The 20,932-nt window shown below is 39.1% G+C and overlaps 1 protein-coding gene across 5 annotated transcripts in view; it reads right to left on the minus strand.

The window, feature by feature from the left end:
* Positions 1–20,932, minus strand: part of NRG3 (neuregulin 3) — a 343,618-nt gene that overhangs the window by 210,314 nt on the left and 112,372 nt on the right. Inside the window, exon 1 of one of the 5 annotated variants that reach the window (XM_068197293.1) lies at positions 4,389–4,504. The exons of the other annotated variants lie outside the window; for them this stretch is intronic. Within the exon in view, the coding sequence (XP_068053394.1) occupies positions 4,389–4,470 (82 nt within the window). The 5' untranslated portion in view covers positions 4,471–4,504. Of the gene's footprint in view, positions 1–4,388; positions 4,505–20,932 lie in introns of those variants that run through there. 5 annotated transcript variants of the gene reach the window in all.

A 20,932-nucleotide genomic window follows, 5' to 3' on the forward strand; every position in this document is an offset into this window, starting at 1 on the left:
AAAAAAAAAAAAAAAAAACAAAACAAAAACAAAAAAAAAAAAAAACAAGCCAGCCAAAGCAATGCAGAAAAACCTACCAACCCTCTAAGTTTATGTACCTGAGAAAGCAATGTAATTGCAGGATAAATAAATTCAATGGTCAGTTTTCACCTCCAATGTTGCACAAACTTACGAGGTCTGCAGGGTGGGCTTCTAGCAGTGTAAATGCAATGCTACACATATCTCAATCTTCCTTCACACTTCAAGTTACAACAAAAACAGCACGACAGAACAAAGCCACCACTACTTGAAAGTCAAAAAGGATAAAGGCGATGTTAAAATAGCATCAACAAATTTGCACTGTGATAATATAAACATGATATTTGCAATTTTCCCCTATTTCACATTAGGAAAAGAGAAGAATGAAACATCTGTAGCAGCTTTTCCTCTTGCTCTGAGAAGCTTTAAGATGCATTTTCACCCTTCAGTACTCTCCATTCTGCAATTAATTGATTTAGCTAATGCAGACTAAGCACAATTGTAGCATTCCCCTTGCAACAAAACTAGCCTTGAAATAGAAAACAGAAGTATTCCTTTGCTTTCCTACACTCCTGAATCAAATCAAATCCATGTTAACCTAGGTTATCTACCAGCGTTAGCTAGCAGAGTACATGAAATTTCACATGCTGAAGTTGCATTACCCAGATTAAGTCAATACATAATTGAAACTGAAATATCTCCTACCTTTACCCATGAGAAATTTGGGCAACATCACAAGCACTTCGTTCTCACTGTACCAGTTTGATGGTCGCAAAGCAGTCAGCTTTGCACTGCTAAACAAAACAGCTTGGTTCAACAAATCAGCAGTGTTGGCATCTGATATAGCTCAAGTAAGGGGGAGGAGAGTCATTGTGAGATGTCACTGACAACTTCATTTCCACTTCTGTGCAAATTAAATGCAGGCTGGGGCACAGAAATGGAACATAATTAGACATAAAAAGTAGGACTGCAGGCTCTGGTTGACTGAAGACACTCGTACAGGAAAGAAAAAGCCAATTAAACCAGTAGTTTAACTCATAAACTGCAGCATTAATAGAACTACAAAACAACAACCACAAAAGTCCAGTTCTGGAAATGCAACACTGAGCATCTCCAATGGCAGCTTAATTCCATTGTAAAATCTCTCCACTGGAAAATGCATAATATACACTGCTCTAGTGCCACCACATTAAAGAAAAACATATATACAAGCAACAGATGTGATCACCGAAATATGAGAATACAATATGAGCAATTAACAATTGGGTGAGAAAAGATAACAGGGAACCTACATTATCCTCTTTTGATGGCTTCTAATTTTTAAAGCTGCTATATACGACTGAATAACTGTTCTAACTTAGACCACTTATACATCTTTCAACCTGCTAACCGGAATAACAAGCACAGTATTTCACAATCATTATTGTGTTAGGCCATTTTTAATGACATTTTATAACTAGTAAGAGATTTATTGTCTACTCAGAAGCTGCCCACTAGGCAGCAAACTTATCACTACTGCAGCTGCCTCTGAATTTGTCATGTTACAAAGCTGACTCAGACAGTGATTTCGTGCCAGAAGATCTTTGGCAGCAGCAGCAAAAATCCTAGTAATATCCTCTGGAAAGCACAACTGCTACTCTTGGAAGGGTGGAAAAGACCAAGAAAAGAATCCGCTGATAAATCAGATAAGCTAGTTTCAAAATGCTCCAGTAACCATCGGCAGACATTCACAGGAGATGAACCCTACTACCAATCAACACTTCTAACAGCATCCCATTTCAGGTTTGTGGAAACAAGTCCAGGCAGGAATACTCTTTACAGTATTTTGCTCCCTCCTCTTCCAATGAATGGTTAACTTTTGACTTTGTTTCTCCAGTCATGTTGCCTTTTAAATTATTCTCATGTAATGCTGCCGAGGGCACACCAACAGGTACATATCTACTTAAATATGTGGGGCTCTAAATAATGGGTAAAGTGGATTCAAACGTGGTTCTTGACACAAATAGTTCACCCAGTTTATCCAGGTTCAAACTCGGTGCTTAACTGGGAGAGCCAAGACACAACTCTCTGCTCACATTGAGATATATTTGCTTCTTAGCCATTCCTGAGAAAACACAAAGATAATTTCCTTTACAATCTACCCTACTGCTCTCCCAAGTAAATCTTCCCAGGGCAAAGACTGAAAGACTGCTTTATTGGTCCAAGTTCTGACCAGGGATACCACAAAAGGAAGTAGAATAAGAGCCTGAGTAAAAAAAAAAAAAAAAAAAAAAAAAAAAAAAAAAAAAAAAAAAGGAAGAATAAATCAATCAATAAGGTGCTAAACCATAATTTCTCCAAATATAAATGACATAGGCTAGCAGGTTGTAAAAGGGTCAAAAGATAAGAGGCAGGAGAAGGAAAGTGAAAAAGACAACTAACAAAAAAAAAATGCTGGAAATTCAGGATATCAAGAAAGCACAACAAAAACCTGCTCATACAAACAACTAACAGGTCCCTTCAGGAAAAACACTGAGAATTACAAAAAATCTCCTGATATCTCTATGTAAGACTACCTTTTACATAGCTGGGATGTAACTTGGATGAACTCAAGGCTGAAGAAGTATCGCTCATTAAACAGTGGGGTACTTTAGGTTCGTAAATAGCAGGTATGTAGTTAATAATCCAGTATTAATTTACATATTTTATCTATTCATTTCACAAATCAGTTGAACCTTTTACTTAATTTGCTTTAAACTGAAGTATAAGCATGCCACTGCTTCTTCTCCAAATTAGATCAATGTTAAACCAAGGTTAATGACATCACTTCCTAAAAAGGGGTAAATCCCCAACATCAAGCCTAACATCTAAGCCTGGTTTGGAAGTACTCATTTAGATTAAAATTACAAGGAAATTCATTTTGAATCTGGGATTTTTTTTTCCTTTAAAAGAGTTATTTTTACATTGCTTCAGCTTTCAATTTGTTTTTGCCAACAGTAAATTTAGACTGACTGCTCTAAAAAGCAGTGAAAAATGTGTGATGGTTTGGACCTAATTAAAATCTGAGCAAAAGTATGGAAAACTTGGGGGCAGGGGAAAGCACACGATCAGAAGTTCACTACCATGCAGAGAAAGTGGAAATCTTTGGCTTTATGGTTAGGCTGAATTAGCCATCTTTTGCATAGGGAAAATCTTCATAAATGAAAAGGTAATTTAAAGAGATCCCATGCCAGCCCCCTTGAATAGGCACTGGCACATATAAGAAAGACATACACCCACATCCAAGAGAAGAAGAGAGTCAGAATTTCTTTCCTCAAAGCTGATCTCATTTTTGCTGCAACAGTCTCTGTGGGGCACTGGAGGTTGGAGTGAGCTAGAACAAACTAGAACAATTTTCAGACTATCTAGTTTGCATAAGCAATAAGGTTAGCATCTGGTGGCTCTAAAAATAAATATAACTCAAAAAAAAAAAAAAAAAAAAATCAGTCCTGAGATGGTAGAATTAATGTTTCACATCCCTTTTGGCAGCTTGTATCTCTCCATTTGCCAGCTACTCTATTTTCTTGCTGTTTTCTCCAGTTGAGTATGCTTCATGGTTATTCACAAGATTTATGTATTTTCTTATGCTACTGCCTTAGTAATGTCAAACATGCAAGATGATGCTTTCTGCTAGCTAATTCTCTTCCCACTAGATGACAAGGACTTCAAAGACATCTTGAGTCTTTATTACCCAACTCCCTACTTGCACACACGCTGCATGCAGAGTTTGAGGTGGCAACTTGATAGCAAAGCAAGACACAGAGCATATCAGTTCTGCTCATCTTGTCAGTGCAGAGGAGCTGCTGGAGTTCAGCATCAAACAAAGGCAGCAGCACACCCTGCCACACACTTAATCATAAGGCTTGCAGGCTTGTCTCTGAGCACACATGAGATATGGACATTGCTGAAAATCTCGGCATGTTTTCATGGTATATCAAAGTTTGAATCAGAAGGAAGTGGCTTTTGAGCACTGAGATCTGTACCACACCTGAACTGACTATTAGAAATGAAAAACTTACAGAATCACCAAGAGCCAGTGTGGAAGCAAATCAGGACTTTCAGACATCCACTACGGCTGGATAAATTCTCAGCTTGTATCAGCCAAGCCCACAGATCTGTTCCACACACCATGGCTGCTTCAATCAATATCTGAACAGGGCTAATATTTGGGATGTTCCAAGAAACAAATACATGTCCCCAAATCCATGTATTGTATCCATAATTACCGTAACACGACCAATTAGTGCTGCTAATGATTATTTCAGAAGAAAAAATAGATCATTGATGCTGCATTTTTCCATGCCAGCACAACTGCAGATGCATCATGAGGCCATGGGTCTGAGAAACCTCACTTGACACATTCAGAGACTGCAGTGCCCTTCCACGTGCAGCAGTGCAGTGTAACCACTTCTGGTGATTTTCCCAGGCTTTCATTTCATCACAGAATTATCAAACAGATGTGAGACTTCTGAGGAGAGTGAACAGCCAGGCAAACAGCTGAGAGCTTGTACATTTCAACTTTGGTTGAAATTCAGCCTTCCAACAGCTGCAGCCATGTTCATGACATTTTGGAAAAAAACTGAACTTCACTCCTATGAAGATTTTGCTTTTGTGTGCAAGTTTTTGCTGCCCTATTTTAGGATTCAGGAAGGATTCAACACTTCGCATCCATCTCTCTCTCAGGGCAAAGCTTAATTTTTAATGAATTGTAATTAAGACCTGAAGCCCCACCCTCTCTGCACCCCCACAGAGCCTATAACTCCAGCAACCATCTCTTCTATTCCGTTCCCTCCCTCTTCAGCACTGGAGGCAGAATGTACAGAGAGTGGGACCCTCCCATCTCTTCACAGAATTAGACGGATGAACACACTGGGAGCACATCAGGAAGCAATTCAGATTATGGCATTATTTCAAAAGCTGTGCATTTTGAATATTTCTTGAAATGCCAGAAGAAATCTGAGGATCTGTAATTTTTTTCAGTTTTCATATCTGGGACACATTTTGCATAGGAAGAGCTTTCAAGGGCTGAGGGTTTAGTGTTCTGAGCTATCCTAAAAATCAGAGTATAGCAAAAACCAGGACAATATCTGCCCTAAAACCAGGAACAGTTAGAAGTATCACTTCGTGGATGTTAATATTCTCCATATTGCTCTGAGCTATATTTGATATTATTTCTCTAGCATCAGAGCTATGCAGAGTGCTTCACAAAATGCAGGAAATTGAGATTTACTCCTAGGAAATTTGTCTCCCGAGTTTTAAGGAAAAACACACCATGTAAAGGGTCACAAACTACAGAACTACTAAGGCAATCTTCCTCTCTGATTGTTATTCAAGTTGCCTTACAGATGGCTTCAAATGAAGGCTTTATGGCTGAAGAATTAGATATGCAGTCATTGCAAACATCTAGGCTTTTAGTACAGTGTTCGTAATTATGACATAGCAATGATTTTGAGAAAAATAACAACACCAAAACAAACAACAACTTCCCCCCATGCCCCCTTTTTTTCCTGCAGACCCACAAAAGGACTTATAAAGTTCACCCCCTCCTCAGCTTTTAATTCCACTATTTCCACACTGCTTTGATCTAGGCTTGTTGACAGACATGCACTTCCCAATCCCATTCTGAACTGGGTGTCTAATTTTGCAGATATACTTCATTGCTTTATGTTCATTACTGAGTCTCTTCCTCATATAATTATGGTGTACAGGAGTCTGTACATGCACAAACACTGTTTAGTTTCACCAGGACAGAGGCCAGAGCTAATAATATGCATGGGTTGTTGGCAGCAGTGAAAAAATGTAGGCTGGTGAGTGCTCCTGTCTGTGTCTGATTTTTCATGGAACCAGGCAGGCTCCACCAGGGATAACTTCTGATGGTTATGTGCAGGATTTGTGCTTGAGAAGATGATGTCATTAATCTGATAATCTCATCATTCACCTGGTTTTAAATCAAAATGCAGTCCTGTATATGTATGCATGCACGTGGCTATGTAGATGCACTCTGGCTTGCTTGTTTATAAATCTATCAGTTGTTTGGTGAAAGATTTATGGTGTGGATTGGTAGTAAACAACTTTGGCATCTCATCTCAGTTTTATCTGGGGAGAAGCTATAACATGAAAAAGACTAAAAAATTATTCTGTGCTTCAGCAAGTATCGTAAAACTCCAAGATACAGCAGCTCCCTCCCCCTGGAGCTTTGGGTAACCCTGGTGACATTGGTATTTCAGCAACTCTGAGTTCACTTTGACAGAGGTACTGGAAGAAACAGTAGAGCTACTTCGTTATTTTCAAACCCAGCAATAAACATGGGATGTTAAAGGCTTCAGCACATTAGTTACTGATCTTAAATCTTTTTAATGATATGAAACATTTTAAGATCCACTGTTTGTCACAGATAGAATATTCTGTGTTTATTTACTATGATCTAAAGTATCATATTCAAGCAAAACTTATAAAACACTGTTGATAGCAGTTAAGATTCTCAACTTGCTCCAGTTTAAGCAGAGGATGCAAACCTCCCCTAGATTAACACTACAGAAAGTTTTATTCCACTAGATGTAAGTTTCATTAGATATTCAGTGGGGGAAAAGCATCTTGAATAAATCTCTGTATCACAACAGCTCTTTGGCCTCATGACTGATACACTACAGGACTATGAAAGGAATGGAAAACATAAAGAGAAAAAAATCCCACTATTCAGCCCAAGTCCATTCAGAAAAGCATGAATATAAATACCATCATTTTTCTGCCTTCTCCATCTTCACTTTGCCCCATTTCTAGGGAAACCCTTCAAAATGGTAAAGATAGAATATCATCTTTGAACACACCTTTTACAGAGGCTTCTGTCTCTCCAACTCAAAACTAATCTTCTGCCATCCCAAAGGCATAGAAAAAACCCCACAAAGCAGAGGTGGGGGAGAAGAAAGTGCACCCTATATTTGAAGAGCAGTTTTCCAAAAGCACTCTCTTTGCTCCCAACAGGATCACTTTTGAACAGGCACAGCACTGACAGTGGCATCTGGCAACCCCCAGCACAAGTAATATGAAATCACAACAAAAGTAGCTGTCTGGGGCTTTTTTTCCTTTCTTCAAGAAAGTACATGAGACAAAAAAATACTTGTCCTGAAAAAAAGTAATCTAAAACAAATTAAAGGTTAAAATTATTAACCTTTAACAGAAATACAAGCAAGCCACAGAGAAACAAAGTGATCCACTGGATGGGACACACACTGTTTAAAGCAGAGCCAGGAAATAAACCAAGTACACTTGAACCATTCTACATCCACTGTCTCAAATTTAATTTTTGTTTTTTACCAAAGTTTTCACAAATGAGGATGTACACCCAAAAAACAAGACTCGGATGTAGTCAGCGGCTTATAAAGTGCGACTATAATGAATCAGCTATTTCTCATTCCAAATCACAAAGTGACAGAATCCAAGTTGGAAGGAACCTTGAAAGGTTAGCTAGTGCAGCATCCTTCTCAAAGCTGGGTCAAGCACTGAATTTAGATTGAGTTGCTCAAGGCTTTGTCTTGAGAAACCTAGAAAACCTCCAAGGACCCATGTCTTCAATATGAAATTTAAATGAAATATGTCAAGAAGAAAATATCCTGAAGACATGTACTATCACTCACCTTTTGAAGAAAGCAAGCATGAGAATTCTGATCATAAATAATGCTATTTCATATTGCCTCTCTAAAATACTTGACCTGGCTTAGTTGTGCAGCAAGTGAGGACAGGCAGAGGCCAAAAAGGCAACACAGAACTTCAAATTATAATTCTAACCTGTCTTCAGGTCTGACTTTTTTAAAAATTCAAGTTGAATGTAATGACAAACTGTGTTTAAAAATACAAAAACAACCACACATCCTCCAACAAAAAGGTTCAAACCAACGTGCTCTTGGACAGAGACAGATGCTCTGTGTAAGTGTGCACGAGTACCTCTTGTCCTTTATGCCCCAAAACCACTTTAGGATACTTGTACAACATAAGGTTTTCCAACCATTCTCTTTGGAAGCACCTGGAAAAGCAACTTGCCAAAATAATAACTAGGATGCAGAATACTGTAAGGAAATTACAATGAAAAAATAGTTGATTTAACTCAAAATACTTTAAGGCTACCTATGTTCATTTAACATAGTCAAGATGATGTACTCTGTAATATTTTGCGAGGCAAAGCTTTTCTACTACAAGACCTGCATCCATATTCTTTCTTCCCTTCTATTAAAAAAAAAAAATAAAAGGTATTTTAAGAAACTTCTTTTCCAAGAAGTACAGACTTGAAATAACTCACTCTAATGGTGGTGGACTGTAAATCTTAAAACAAATGACGCTTTTATTTCTGACAACACTCTCTAGCAATCATTGTCATTTATGTCTTTTAAAGAGCACATAATGTTGCCTCTGTAAACATTATATTTTTTCCTCTGATTGGTTTCAATAAAGTAATTTTTCCAGGCAGAACATTTGAATTACCATACATTGAAAAGCAGAATGTCTTATACACATCTGGTTTGGGTTTGTGGAGTGGCTTGTTGTTCATACATTTTCAGCTGTGTGGAATAAAATTGTGTTGATGAAGCAGTTTTTTTATTGAACAAAATGAAAAATGAATTCCAAGAACAGTCCACCGTTAATTACTACAGGTACTCTGCCAAATATTTAATTCAAAACCCATCAACAAACCAAACTAACAGGGCAGAATAGACACTTGCACAGTGACCCATGGGGTTCAAGCACAGAACCTAGCATCTTGCTACACATCAGACAGCCTTTTAAGTTACCATCTGCAACAGGAACATCATCTTGCTCTTTTTGGCTTCTATCAGTCTAGCCTTTAGGCACATGAAATGAAATCTATCCCTGATATCTTCTGGACATGCCCTGGAATGTGTGCTGACTAGCATGGCCTCTGTTCAGGCTTCAGTTTACAGAGTTTCAAAACAGCTCTGCCAAACCCCTGGGTAAGAAGTGCTCTGTAATTCAGTTAGAAGCAAAGTAACCAGCATAGCCAGTAAACCCCACTAGCCCACAAACCTCATCCTCTAGCTCAAGAAAGAAAAAAAAAATTTAATCAGAATGCATGTAATGAGGTTATATGATAATAAAAGAGATGGGTGGAGGAAAAAAAAAAAAAAAACCAAAATGAGAAAAACTCAAAAAACTCAGATTCTTAAATTCTTTTCAGCAAACCAAAAAGGGAACATTTTTTTGCTTCTTCTCTTAACCAGCTGGCATGCTATCTTCTCCAGACAATGCAGAAGCCCTGGCTTCCTTTTTTGTATCTCTCAGTTATCTATCTTCACACTCTGCATATCCTAGAGATCAGAATCTCTCCCAGAGACTGTCCTCACTGCTGAGCTTTCCAAGAGTGCTGCTCATCAGTCTAGTCTTGATTTCAACTGCTGATTCATCAGTATGTGCTTACCTCAAGGGGTCTAGAAATGACACTTTGTTACACAGAACAATTAACTTTGGTCAGTCTGGGAGAGCTTACAGTTCATTCTTTAACAAAGCATCACACCTACAGATAGGTTACCTGCACGAACAGGACTGCTGATTCCACATAGCTAAACCTTGGACTTCAGCAACAGCAGGCAAGTGCTTCTGCATCCTCTGCTGGCACGGATTAGAGAGACTGTCAGCCTCTCCAAAACCCACAGCATGAGCCCCCCCGAGTGTCCCCTCCAATTAAGGGCACAATACTTGGAGAATTACTCACTGTCTGAAAAACATTCACGTGGAAAGCTGCTGAACTGCACAGAGGTTATTACTGAGGAACTTAGGTCTGCACATGTTCATTTAAATGTTCTCATTTTAAAAATAAAATCACATGACATTCTATTCCAATGCATCTGCAGAGTCAGTGATTCATCTAATCAGTTTGCTCTTGTGAAGTCTGATTTACTGAGTCGCTCCAAGTACAAATAGCTCTTAAATTGTTTTACTGCATTATTTCATGGCAGTTACATGAGGATGAATTGAAAATTTTTTCTTCTGTTCAAAGGCAGAGCTCCTGAAAGTGTCATTTGTGTTAGGCCATGACCTAACTTTCATTGATCCACCACCAGCATTGAAATCTTAACCCTGAAAGATCTCTGGATTTGGGGAACAGTGTGTTAATGTCGGCTTTCTGGAAAAGGGATGAAGAAAAATCTATATCACTGTTCCTAAAAATAGCTAGCTAGTTCCTGACCTAGCATTCTGCCTTTCCATGACCAATGTTCAGGGAAGGTTTTGAACAACAAAATATAATTAAGTTATATTAGCATTCATATTTATTCATTTACTGCTTTGATGCTGTCACCTCTTCCTCAGTTTGCTGCCTGTGGATTTAAGCATTCAAGGTTTGCAGGTTTGCAGCATCTCCACCCAGACCATTCACAGGTTTGAAGACTGGAACAGACTAAACTGTTCCAGGGCTGGGTCCAGCCTACAGATGATGCCTCTGCTTGCTCCCACTGCAGTGAGTTCTAAACTAATTAGTACATGATCTGCTGGCAACTTCTACTCTCAGAAGCACAAAGCTCTCATCAGCTAAGTGTGAAACTATTTACTCAGTTCTCAGCTTATTGCAGCCCATGATGAGCTGTTGTGGTTAAGAGCAAGCTGTAAATGCAAGCTAGTGAAATTCATTCTTGTTCTCATCCGCAGTTAGAAGGTGGCAGGACTGATTTCAATCAGCATTTTTAGAGGCAGGCTGTTTACATGACATACCTACAATTTCTAATGACAACCCAGCATTTTAGCATACAGCCCTCTTTCCCTTCTCATCAAAAGTTTTCATGTAAAAAAGATTAAAAAGAGCAGGAACTGTGCAAAGTTTATGATTTATTCAAGGTTGCAGAGTGAGAAGTGCAGTTATTTCATCTAACACCCAGCCACTGAATTAGTGGGGTTAAGATCCCACATTTCACCATGATATCCATTCATGAATTATGTTCTTTATGTTTGGTTTGAAACAACGAGAAGAAAAATCCCACAACACTGGGTGGGGGGGGGGGGGGGGGGGGGGGGAGGGGGGAAGTAAAATTGGCCATGGAAATTCAATTAAAAGCTTCCCAGCCTGCCCTAGTCTTCAAGGATATATCTTCTGCAAGACTGTTCCCATGATGCAAAGGAGTTGTTGGCCTTAATGGTAAATTAATGTCAAGGCGTCTGAATGACTTGACACAATACATTTTATTCTAACTAGGGTGTAAATGGCAAGTGAATAGTAGGGCCTGCCCTTGTTTTAATGGAACAATTACATAATGAACATCTTTCAACTTCACATTCCAACGACTATGTCTTCTTCCAGTAACAGCAATATTTTTATGCAAAATATTTTAAAAACTCACTTTTCCAGAAATTGAATTACTCCTCATGAAATAAAAGCAATAAACTAATACCAACCAACATTTAATGAAATGTCAGACAATTGTATCAGTCCATAATAGAAGTGCATGTCTGCAGGGAAGTGATACTCAGTTCAAACTTGCTGGTTTAGCATAATACCCTAACAAAATGCTAAGTGTCAAAATCACTGATTTATCTTGTTTGGGTTTTTTTTTAAATTTTGTATTTTAGAACAATTTTTGTACTTGGTTTCATATTCAAGTAATTCAGATAAACTATCAGTCTTCCTATGATAGGTACATTTAAAAACATTATGCAAAAACAATCTACCCCATGAGCACAGGCAGCAACCCAGATAACACTTTTTTGAAATCTACAATGCCAATTGACATTATGCCAACAGCTGAAATAGCGTCCCCAGCTCCAAGTCAGTCACTATACCAAGGTATGTTTTGGAAAGCACCCAAGATACCTAAATATTATTTCCACCAATCAAAAGAATTTTTTTCCACCTTTTGAAAAGCCTGGACCAAGTCTATTTTACTAGGTAAGTGAATTCAGAAGTCAAATTCTCTCACTACACATGACTGAAATTCAAATTTTTTAGGATCCAAAACTTGGTCCAAAAAAGGATTCACGCATATAATTTTAATAGTTAAGCACTTCACAATGATGCTTTCCTAGAAGCTGCATACATGACTGAAAACAAAGCAGAATTCTGTACCACCTACTTGGAAATAGCAAACATCCAAGTAGCTCCTCCACACTGGAGGGAAGCTTCCCAAAACACCCATGTGTTGAGCTGAAAGTCTTCCAAGCTTCTTTTGAGCTTATTTAGACTGTTTTAGACCCCTTTTACAGGTGAGATTCAATTTCAGCCAGCCAGCCTTGCAGATCTGTACTCCTGATCCCAACACTGGTTACAGGCATCCCTAACAGCCTGGATGAGCTGGCAGCCAGTCTCGTGTCACTGCACAGGGACCTGAAGGCCACTGTCACTGTTCTCCCATCAGCCTCAGCAGGGCTGGCTGTGCACCAGGACATCTTCCTGCACACCCATGGCCACAGAGCATCTGCTGCTTGATAACCCTGCAATAGCCATCCTGGGCACGTTCAGCACTGCTGCTGAGTGCACAGACAGGCTCCTGACTGCACAGCACTGGGGTACCCTTTGCAAAACAAAGCATCATGAGACAGATTAAATTAGGAACCCTGAAGTGAGAAGTCCCATGAAATCCAGATGCTATCTGTAGCCTTAAATGCTCCTTTAGGAACATAGAACAGGCACTGTGATAATTCTATACCTCTTAAAAAAATATATATGCACATGAGGACTCTCACTGACTTAATTCTGAACCCTCATGTGAAGATTTCTTTGCACGAATAAGATCCAAATAAATGTATAAGCCCATAAGTAAATTCAGCAGAAAGTATAGCTAAGATAGACATTGCATTAGTCATATAATTTCATTAGGATCTAAAATTCACTGTTCACATCCCTTAACTCAACTGAAGTTACATATAAATCAGCTAGGAAAGTATCATTAAGGAAAAGCTGGCCTCTCTTTTGTCTTAAAAAACATTTTATACAAAAAACAGATTTATAAAAGCGGAGTCATGGCTTCCTGATGTGTACTATCAAAACCAAAATAAATAAACCAAGAAATTGCTGAAGAGTTAGGTGTAAAAAAAAAAAAAAAAAAAAAGAAAAGAAAAAAATAAGACTGTACTAGTCACTCCAAAAAAGTTTAGTGGCTGGACATATATTTGGTAATACTTCACTAGTTGCTTAGGAAGATGACAAGATAGAAGGCTGGTTAAAGAAATTACAAACCTATTTTCAAAGGAATTATTCATTTCTTTCCCAGAGTTTTCCCATTTGTAAAATCAAATACTATTTTGATTTACTACTACTTACTACTTAGTTTTAAGCCAGTCTGTCCCCAGATTTTACTACTTCACTGGGCTACTGAAAATATATTTGATCACTGTAAAATTTACCTGTTTGCAAAATATCGATCTACACGTTTTACAGCCTCCCTCGCCTCCAGTGTCACAGCACATGTTGCAGTTGAGACGGCCACAACACACAGAGTGCCACCACACAATTTCAGAACCCATACAGAGTAACACCACACCACTTCAGAAGGCTGCAAGCATCTGCCCTTCTTGCACTTTAGCCCAGCCTTTTATAGCCCTGATTGTCCATGCAGTGCACCTGTGTGCCCTCTGCTCCCTTTGGTGGTTGCTCAGTGCACCTGGGCACTCCATGGCTCATTGCTGTCAATGCTGCTCACCTGCTTCTCACAGCTGTGCCCACTGGGGATGAGGCTGGGCCCAGCCCCACCCCAATTACCACAATTACAAGGTACACAGTTGTTTACCTCCACCCCAGGACCTGCACCTCTCCATTCAGCATCTTCCTCCATCAGAAGCATTCACTCCACAATTTCACATTTGCTGTGCTGCTCAGTGTCTCTTCCTTTCCCTGAATGCTTTCAAGGAGATAAACTTGCAGGCACTGTCCTTTGCTGCTGAGAGCTGGTTAAAACAGACCATTTCTTGTCTTTGTTACAAAAGCCTGGCCTCAGTGATCCACACACACTGACACCACTACTCAGCTCTGCTTGTTTGGGAATGCAGCCAAACAGCTGAAGAGGCAGAAAGAAAAACCCACAAACCATCAGTGCGTGCAAAACACAGCAGCTATTTATTGCTCAGCAGCACAGGTCGTTCTAACACCACTGTGATTCTCCTGCACACAAGTCTGCACTCAAGTACTGATGCAGAGCTTTCCTCTTTCTTTCAGGGGACTTTCTAAACCCAGCAGAAAAGTTCCCTGAGTAAGCAGAGCCATTGCCTCTCCATGCAAATGTTCAACAGGTAATAACAGCATAATGATAGGGGTGAAAAAAAAGGTCAGATTCATTCCTTTGACTTAGCTTCTCCACATAACCCATGGACAGGAAAGGAATCTGATGGTTTATAAAGTAGTTAGAGTCACACTGAACATGTGTGTAATCTCTGAAAATAAACTGATAGCTTTCTGGGCAAAACAGAGATGCAGTTAATGCCACAAAAATGCAATTGTGACTCTGAATTTTGAGACCGAATCATTAATGTTGGGAAGTCCAAACTCCTACTTAAACAGGGATAGCTTTGAACTTCAACAGGTTGCTCAGGAATTTGCTTGAGCACATCTCAAATTTTTAGTGAGTGAGAATCCTTGAAAACCTGTTCCAATGCTTAGTTACCTTCAGAGTAAAGATATTTTCCTTATATTCCATCATAGCCTCCCTGTTAACATTTCTGACCAGCACATCTTTTTCTGCTGTGCACATCTGCCAGAGGTCAGTCCATCACGCACAGAGAACTCATTTGTCCTCACTGATTTTTGTCAGATTTCTGTTGGCCCATTCCTTCAGCCAGACTAGGTCTCAGTGAAGAACAATGACAAAGGTAATTCCAAAGGACACAGATGGCAGGATAAATATGATAGAGAAAATAATCTATACAACTTCTGAATACTTTGGGGTTTGGGACAGTTTTGCTGGGATTTTTTTCACCCCTCCCAATAGTTTGCAGTAAGTTTTTTCCCCCTACCTCATCAGAGCAATAGACTCTGGATAGAGCATCTAAAATAAGCATGTATGCATGTGGCACAGCTACCTTACAGTGATACTGTTGCTAAAACTGAGTTTAGGAAAAAAAAAAAAAAACTGCTTTCAAAATTTAGGCCAATTTAATTTACTTTCCAGAAAACACACAATGAAAACTTAGAAACACTTTTTAAAAGTCAATTTTGACAATAAATTGGATACTCTATTTCACTTATTTTCCAATCTGTTCTCTTCAGCTGAGGTCTTTATTAATTATTTTTAGCAATTAGAAAATCCATTAGCAAACTACTTCCTTAAACTCCTAAGTGAAATTAATTCAAGTTCAAATATCTTTTTAAATACTCCTCAAAGTATTTTTTTAGATGCTAGCGAGTATAAATATTCTCCTATATTTTCACTTTTATCCTATGTAGGGACTACATGATATTACTTTTGTACTATTTATGGAGTATACAAACAAAACTGCATGGAATTGGGAAAAAAAGCCAAGGCTAGAGATGAGCAGCAAGTAGTGTGTGATGAACAGGCAGTTTGAAAAAGCTGCCGTTTGACTGCTCTTTTCAAAGACCTGCAGGTATTCTTTGAGCTGTTCTGTGTTTACCTAGGAAGAACTCATCCAAACCCAGAAAAATCTTTGCCTTTGAAGTTGCAGAGAGGCCAAAAAGTAGCATTTCACTTACTTTTCATCCAAGCTAGTGACATGAGAATTACAAGTAGGAGGAAAACTTTTCATTCTCATAGGAAACAAGTGCTGCCCTCAGATGTACCGAAACCACGCCATGGTATTCTTACCAAACTGATTTTGTAATCAGCAGGATGAATCCATGTGCTGTTGAACACCAGAAGGATCACATGTGGCTTGAGGAGCAGGTTTGACTAACATGCCACTCATGGCACAGTGACCAGCAAACCTTGTAGAACTGACCTGGCAGGAATTACCTGCTGGTTCTGTTCAGCTGAAACCAGGACTTGCGGAGACCCCATCCCTAGAGACAGCTACTCACAAAATACCTGTCTGAATAATAACTAAAAGTATAATTTCTTCATAATTTTGGCCTCTTCCCGTACCAATCTATACCCACAGGGATATTAAAAAAAAAATTAAAATAAGCTTCAAGTCAATGGAAATTTTATACACAATTTTGGGTTTTTCTTCCTAGCATTGCAAAATTAACAGATCAGATGTAATTTCATTCTCAACTGCAACACTATAATTGTTTTTAATACATTCAGAAAACATTAAACTTGTAATGTTTCTCTATATTTAATACTACTTACTCCATTCAGTTTTTTCTAATGTAATTCCCTGAATTTATTTCTTCCAGTTTTATAATGCATAGGCAAATCTCCTCTGAATATTTAATAATAGCATAAGCTCACATGCAGTAAGAAAACCTATTTTTTAAAAAATTACATATGGTCTACTTAAAGGAACAATGATTTATTACTCAGCAGTATAACTGGAGATATTTCAGAGGATATTTATTATCATGCATTTGTTGTGACTGCTCTTGTAGCTCTGCAACAGCAGAGCCTGCATGATGCCAGTGGCTTGCTGAGTCCTGTTGGGAGGACTCACTGAGCTCCCTGGAATGGGTTTCTCTTTCTCCCTTCACACACATTGAACTTCCAGTAAAAAGAATAATATAATAAGAACAAAGCACTCTGGAGAACATCAGAGAAGGATCTCTGAGACAGAGATGGCAGATAGCCATGCTGCAACCAGAATGGCTTTAAGAAAAAAATGAACAAAGGGAGACTGCAGTTAAAAAGGAAGAGATACTCCTAATCCTTCAGTAGCTGATCTTTAATTATTAGACACAGTCATTTACTGCTGGATGAGATTTACAGGTTTGTACTATGCTGTTAGTTTTCTATTCATCTCTACTGTAACTGGAGCTACAGCCCAGGAGTAACCTCTAGGACAATAAAGCAACCTTTTTAAAAAGCACGGTCCCTGCCGTCTACACACACATACACTTGGAATTCCTTCTTCAACATGAAGTGGGAAGCAGAGACAGCTGCCCCCACTATCAACCAAGCAAATACTGAATTACTGCTCTGACATCACGACAGCAGCTAAAATATCTGTTGCTGAGCCTTCTGAACTTATGCCACCTTCTTAAATAATCCCCCATCATTCTGCTTGTCTTCCAGCAAACCCCAGCAATGCAAGCTGAAGTAGATCACAGGGCTCCACTCATCACCGAGTGTTTAAAATGCTACCAGTGACTATAAACACCCAACATTCAAATCCCAAATCACACAGAGAAATGAAAGGAATCAGAACCATAAACATCTATGAATAAAGTAATTTCTTTATTCACACTCGCCTTCACTTAATAAAAAAGGAAGGGCAGCTTTGTGTCTTGCCCAAGGTCTTGAAGGCAGTTTCTAAAGAGACCTGTTGTTCTGTCCAAATGCCTTTTTTCCTTTCATTTCTGTACATTTCATCCTTATAATATGGCAATCACTACATATATTAATTGAGACTTAAAACAGGCTATGGGCAGGCCCTAAAACTTATTGTGAGAAGAGGACAGGAAAAGTGTAATCACTTTTGGACAGGAAAAGAATAATCAAAAATGTAAACTATTTAAGAACATGTTAAAGAGTACACTGATGTATTTTACTTAGTAACACCCAGAGAAATAATAATAATTTTAAAAATATATATATATTTATAGCTCTGAAACATCTGCTTAGCAAAGTCACTGCCTCCTGGAAACCCGATCTGGACTGCTGTGGAGGTGATCATACTGCAATACAGTGGTCACTACCATTAAAGGAGCTATTAGGAATAGCTTAATTATCAGCCTTCCTGCTTTCATGATGAGGACATTCCTAAGTCTCCTGTGATACTCTTCTGGCATCTTTCTAATCTTCATAGATACAGTCAGAGCTGCACCTGAATCTACTGTTGGTTGCAGATGTGAGTACCATGTTTAGAAAAACAGGTGATGTACATGAACCGTTTCTCCCGTAGCTTATTATCTTAAATTAGAAATGAAAATGAGAATTCCACAAAGAAACACACAACAATATACAACCTTCATTTTTATGTGGCAGAAATCTTCCATCTATTGTTGTTGCAATGAGATTAAAAAAATCTATGTTGATATACTACAGACAACAAGATTACAATCTTTCTGAAAATGTCAGTGCTGTTAAAAGCTGAGATGTCTAAAAGGGCTGAAGATCTCCTTGTTTACCCACCATAATCTACACCACAAGAACTATAGCTGACAGTCAAGATAGTACCTCTGCTTAAAGAAGGCATTTATACACATAATATAAGCTATGAGGATAAGGTTCTGAGGGAATAGATTGCACACAGGTTAATGAACACTACTGTAACACAGAATAGCAGTTGAATTTTTTGTCTTATACCTGGTGTGCATTCCAATCCCTGCAAGTATCGCAGGTAAAACTTAGAATAGGTAAATTTAATAGGTAAAACCATTGTCCTACCCCTCAGTGATGCTACTAAATCTCACAACTTCTCAATGCCACAGTTTTCAGAAAAAATACATCCTGTGTATGTATTTCATGTTTCCTTCATGAAAGTCTAACCCATTTTGTTCCATTTTAACATTCTCTGACACATAGCCACCGTGCAGGGTGGGGTATGTATAATTCTGCACACTTTCAAATGTGCTGGGAAGAATTAATGGCTGCTGTCTACCTGGATATCTCCACAGCTTTTAACACAGAACCCCGTAGCCTCATCCTGGAGAATCTGAGGTGTTATGGTCTGGACAAGAGGTCACGTGGGATCCAAGTGGTGGGTGGGGAACTGACCAACCAGGCCCAGAGTGTGATGGGAAATCATTCCTCAAAGCAGGGTGCTCAGGGAGTGACATTCAGACCAACACAATTTAATGTTTTCATCATCCATCATCTGGATGATGAGATCAAACATACCCTGATGAAGTTTACCCATGATGGCAAACTGAAGGGGAAGCAGACACTTGGAAGGGAAAGTCACTCTGCAGGAACAGACCTGGAAAGGCTGGGAGAATGGGCCAACAAGAACCTAAGAAATTCAAATGGACAAGCATAAGGCCTTGTGCCTGGGAAAAACACAAACCAGGGGTGCAGCACAGGCTGGAATCTAACCAGCCTCTGCACAGAGCTCTCTGGGGAAGAGCTCTGTGGGAAGGGACCCAGGGCGCACCAGGGTCAGTGTGAGTGAACACTGTGCTGCTGCAGCAGCAAAGCAAGGCTACGGGAGGCTGGGCTGCAGCACCAGCAGAGACACAAGCGTCGTCACCCCGCTCTATTCAGCACTTGCCAGGCCACATCTGGAGTATTGTGTTCAGTTTGGGTTCCTGCTACCTAAAAAAGGTGTGGACAAGCCAGAGACTGTCCAAAGAACAGACACAGAAATGATCAAAGGACTGGGAAGCTGCCATGTGAAGAAAGGCTGGGAAAACTGGGTTTGGGAAAACTGGGTTTGAGAAAACCAGCCTTGAGAAGAGAAGGCTTAGGGCTGACTTTATCACTACATTCCAGTGTTTAAAGGATGGCTACAAAGAAGATGGAAACTTCTTGTTTATGAGGAATCACAGCGGAAAAGTGAGGAGCGTGGGGTACAAGTTTATCCTGGGGAGATTCCAAAAGGAACTTTTTTCAGAAGAACAATCTTCCATTGGAATAATCTCCTGAATGAAGTTGTAGATTCCCCAGCATGGGGTGCTTTCCAGATTTGGCTGGACAGAGTTCTGGTCCATCTTGTCTAGACCCTGCTTTTGTCAAGAAACGTTGGACTAGATGATCCTTGAGGTCCCTTCTAATGTGGTGTTCTATAATTAAAAGCCAGTAAATACTTCTGCTTAGTACTGGTCTTCATTGTGAACACGAGTCCCTATCTCTTCCAAATTCTTAACTTCAAAGCTTCTCTGATGACCTGAAATGCCTCAATAGGAGCCTTAATTAATAATTTTGTGTTTTTTACATCAGTGGTTCAATGACAGGTATTTAATGTGCAGCGAACACCCATCAATGGCCTGTGCCATTGGGCTGTGTGCAAGAACTGCATGCAAAGATTTCTTCTTCCAACAGAGATGATTTCATACTTCCAACTTCTTCCTGACATACTGGTGTTTGATGCGGAGCCTGAAGGTAGCCAATTTAATTTTATTTCCTAAAACATCTAGAAATACATTGCCTATTGCTTCTCTCCTTTTCAAGGAAGACAAGATCTGCCTGGGTTAGCTTCAGATGCATCCACTGGTTTGTGATCAATATAAACGACCACATTACTAATTCATCACAACTGCATTTCTGGGACAGGCACCCACATTTCAAGATGCTGGAAGTGTCTTATCAAAAGATCTAAAAAGTTTTCTCCTCAAACTGCTCTGACCTTGGCAAAGGAAGGACTGGTGAACATACATTTCCCAGACACACTTTGTAACTGCCCATTCCAAGCTACTCACCTTTACTACACTTTTGATGAGATCACCACATGCCAGTCTTTGTACACATCTCAAGTATACAAGATGCAAGGGGTTAATTAACATTAAATATATGATATTAAGTAACAGAATGCATGTCAGAATCCATATAAATACTTAATCTGAAGAATTACTTAGAAAGTACATTTCTGTGGTAGTAAATAATTAATCCTCTCTGATCAATACAGAAATGACAGTAATTAGAGAAAATAAGACAGCACTGAAACCATTAAGACACTTTTTTGAAGCTGGGATGTTTTTGGTGCAGTTATGTTCTTTGTTTACTGTAAAGTTATTCCAACAGGGACAGAGAACCACATATTTTGGAGTGCTAAAATAGTCCACTGTTTATCTCAAGCAAGACTTTCAGAACTTGTGCAAATTGAAAAAAAATTGCAGTAAGTTTACCACCATTTATGCAGCCTCTTATATTCTAGGGTAGCATTCTCCATTACTATAGATCATCACAGTTTAAAATAT

The sequence above is a fragment of the Anomalospiza imberbis genome, chromosome 8, assembly GCF_031753505.1.
Source record: "Anomalospiza imberbis isolate Cuckoo-Finch-1a 21T00152 chromosome 8, ASM3175350v1, whole genome shotgun sequence".
Taxonomy (NCBI): domain Eukaryota; kingdom Metazoa; phylum Chordata; class Aves; order Passeriformes; family Viduidae; genus Anomalospiza; species Anomalospiza imberbis.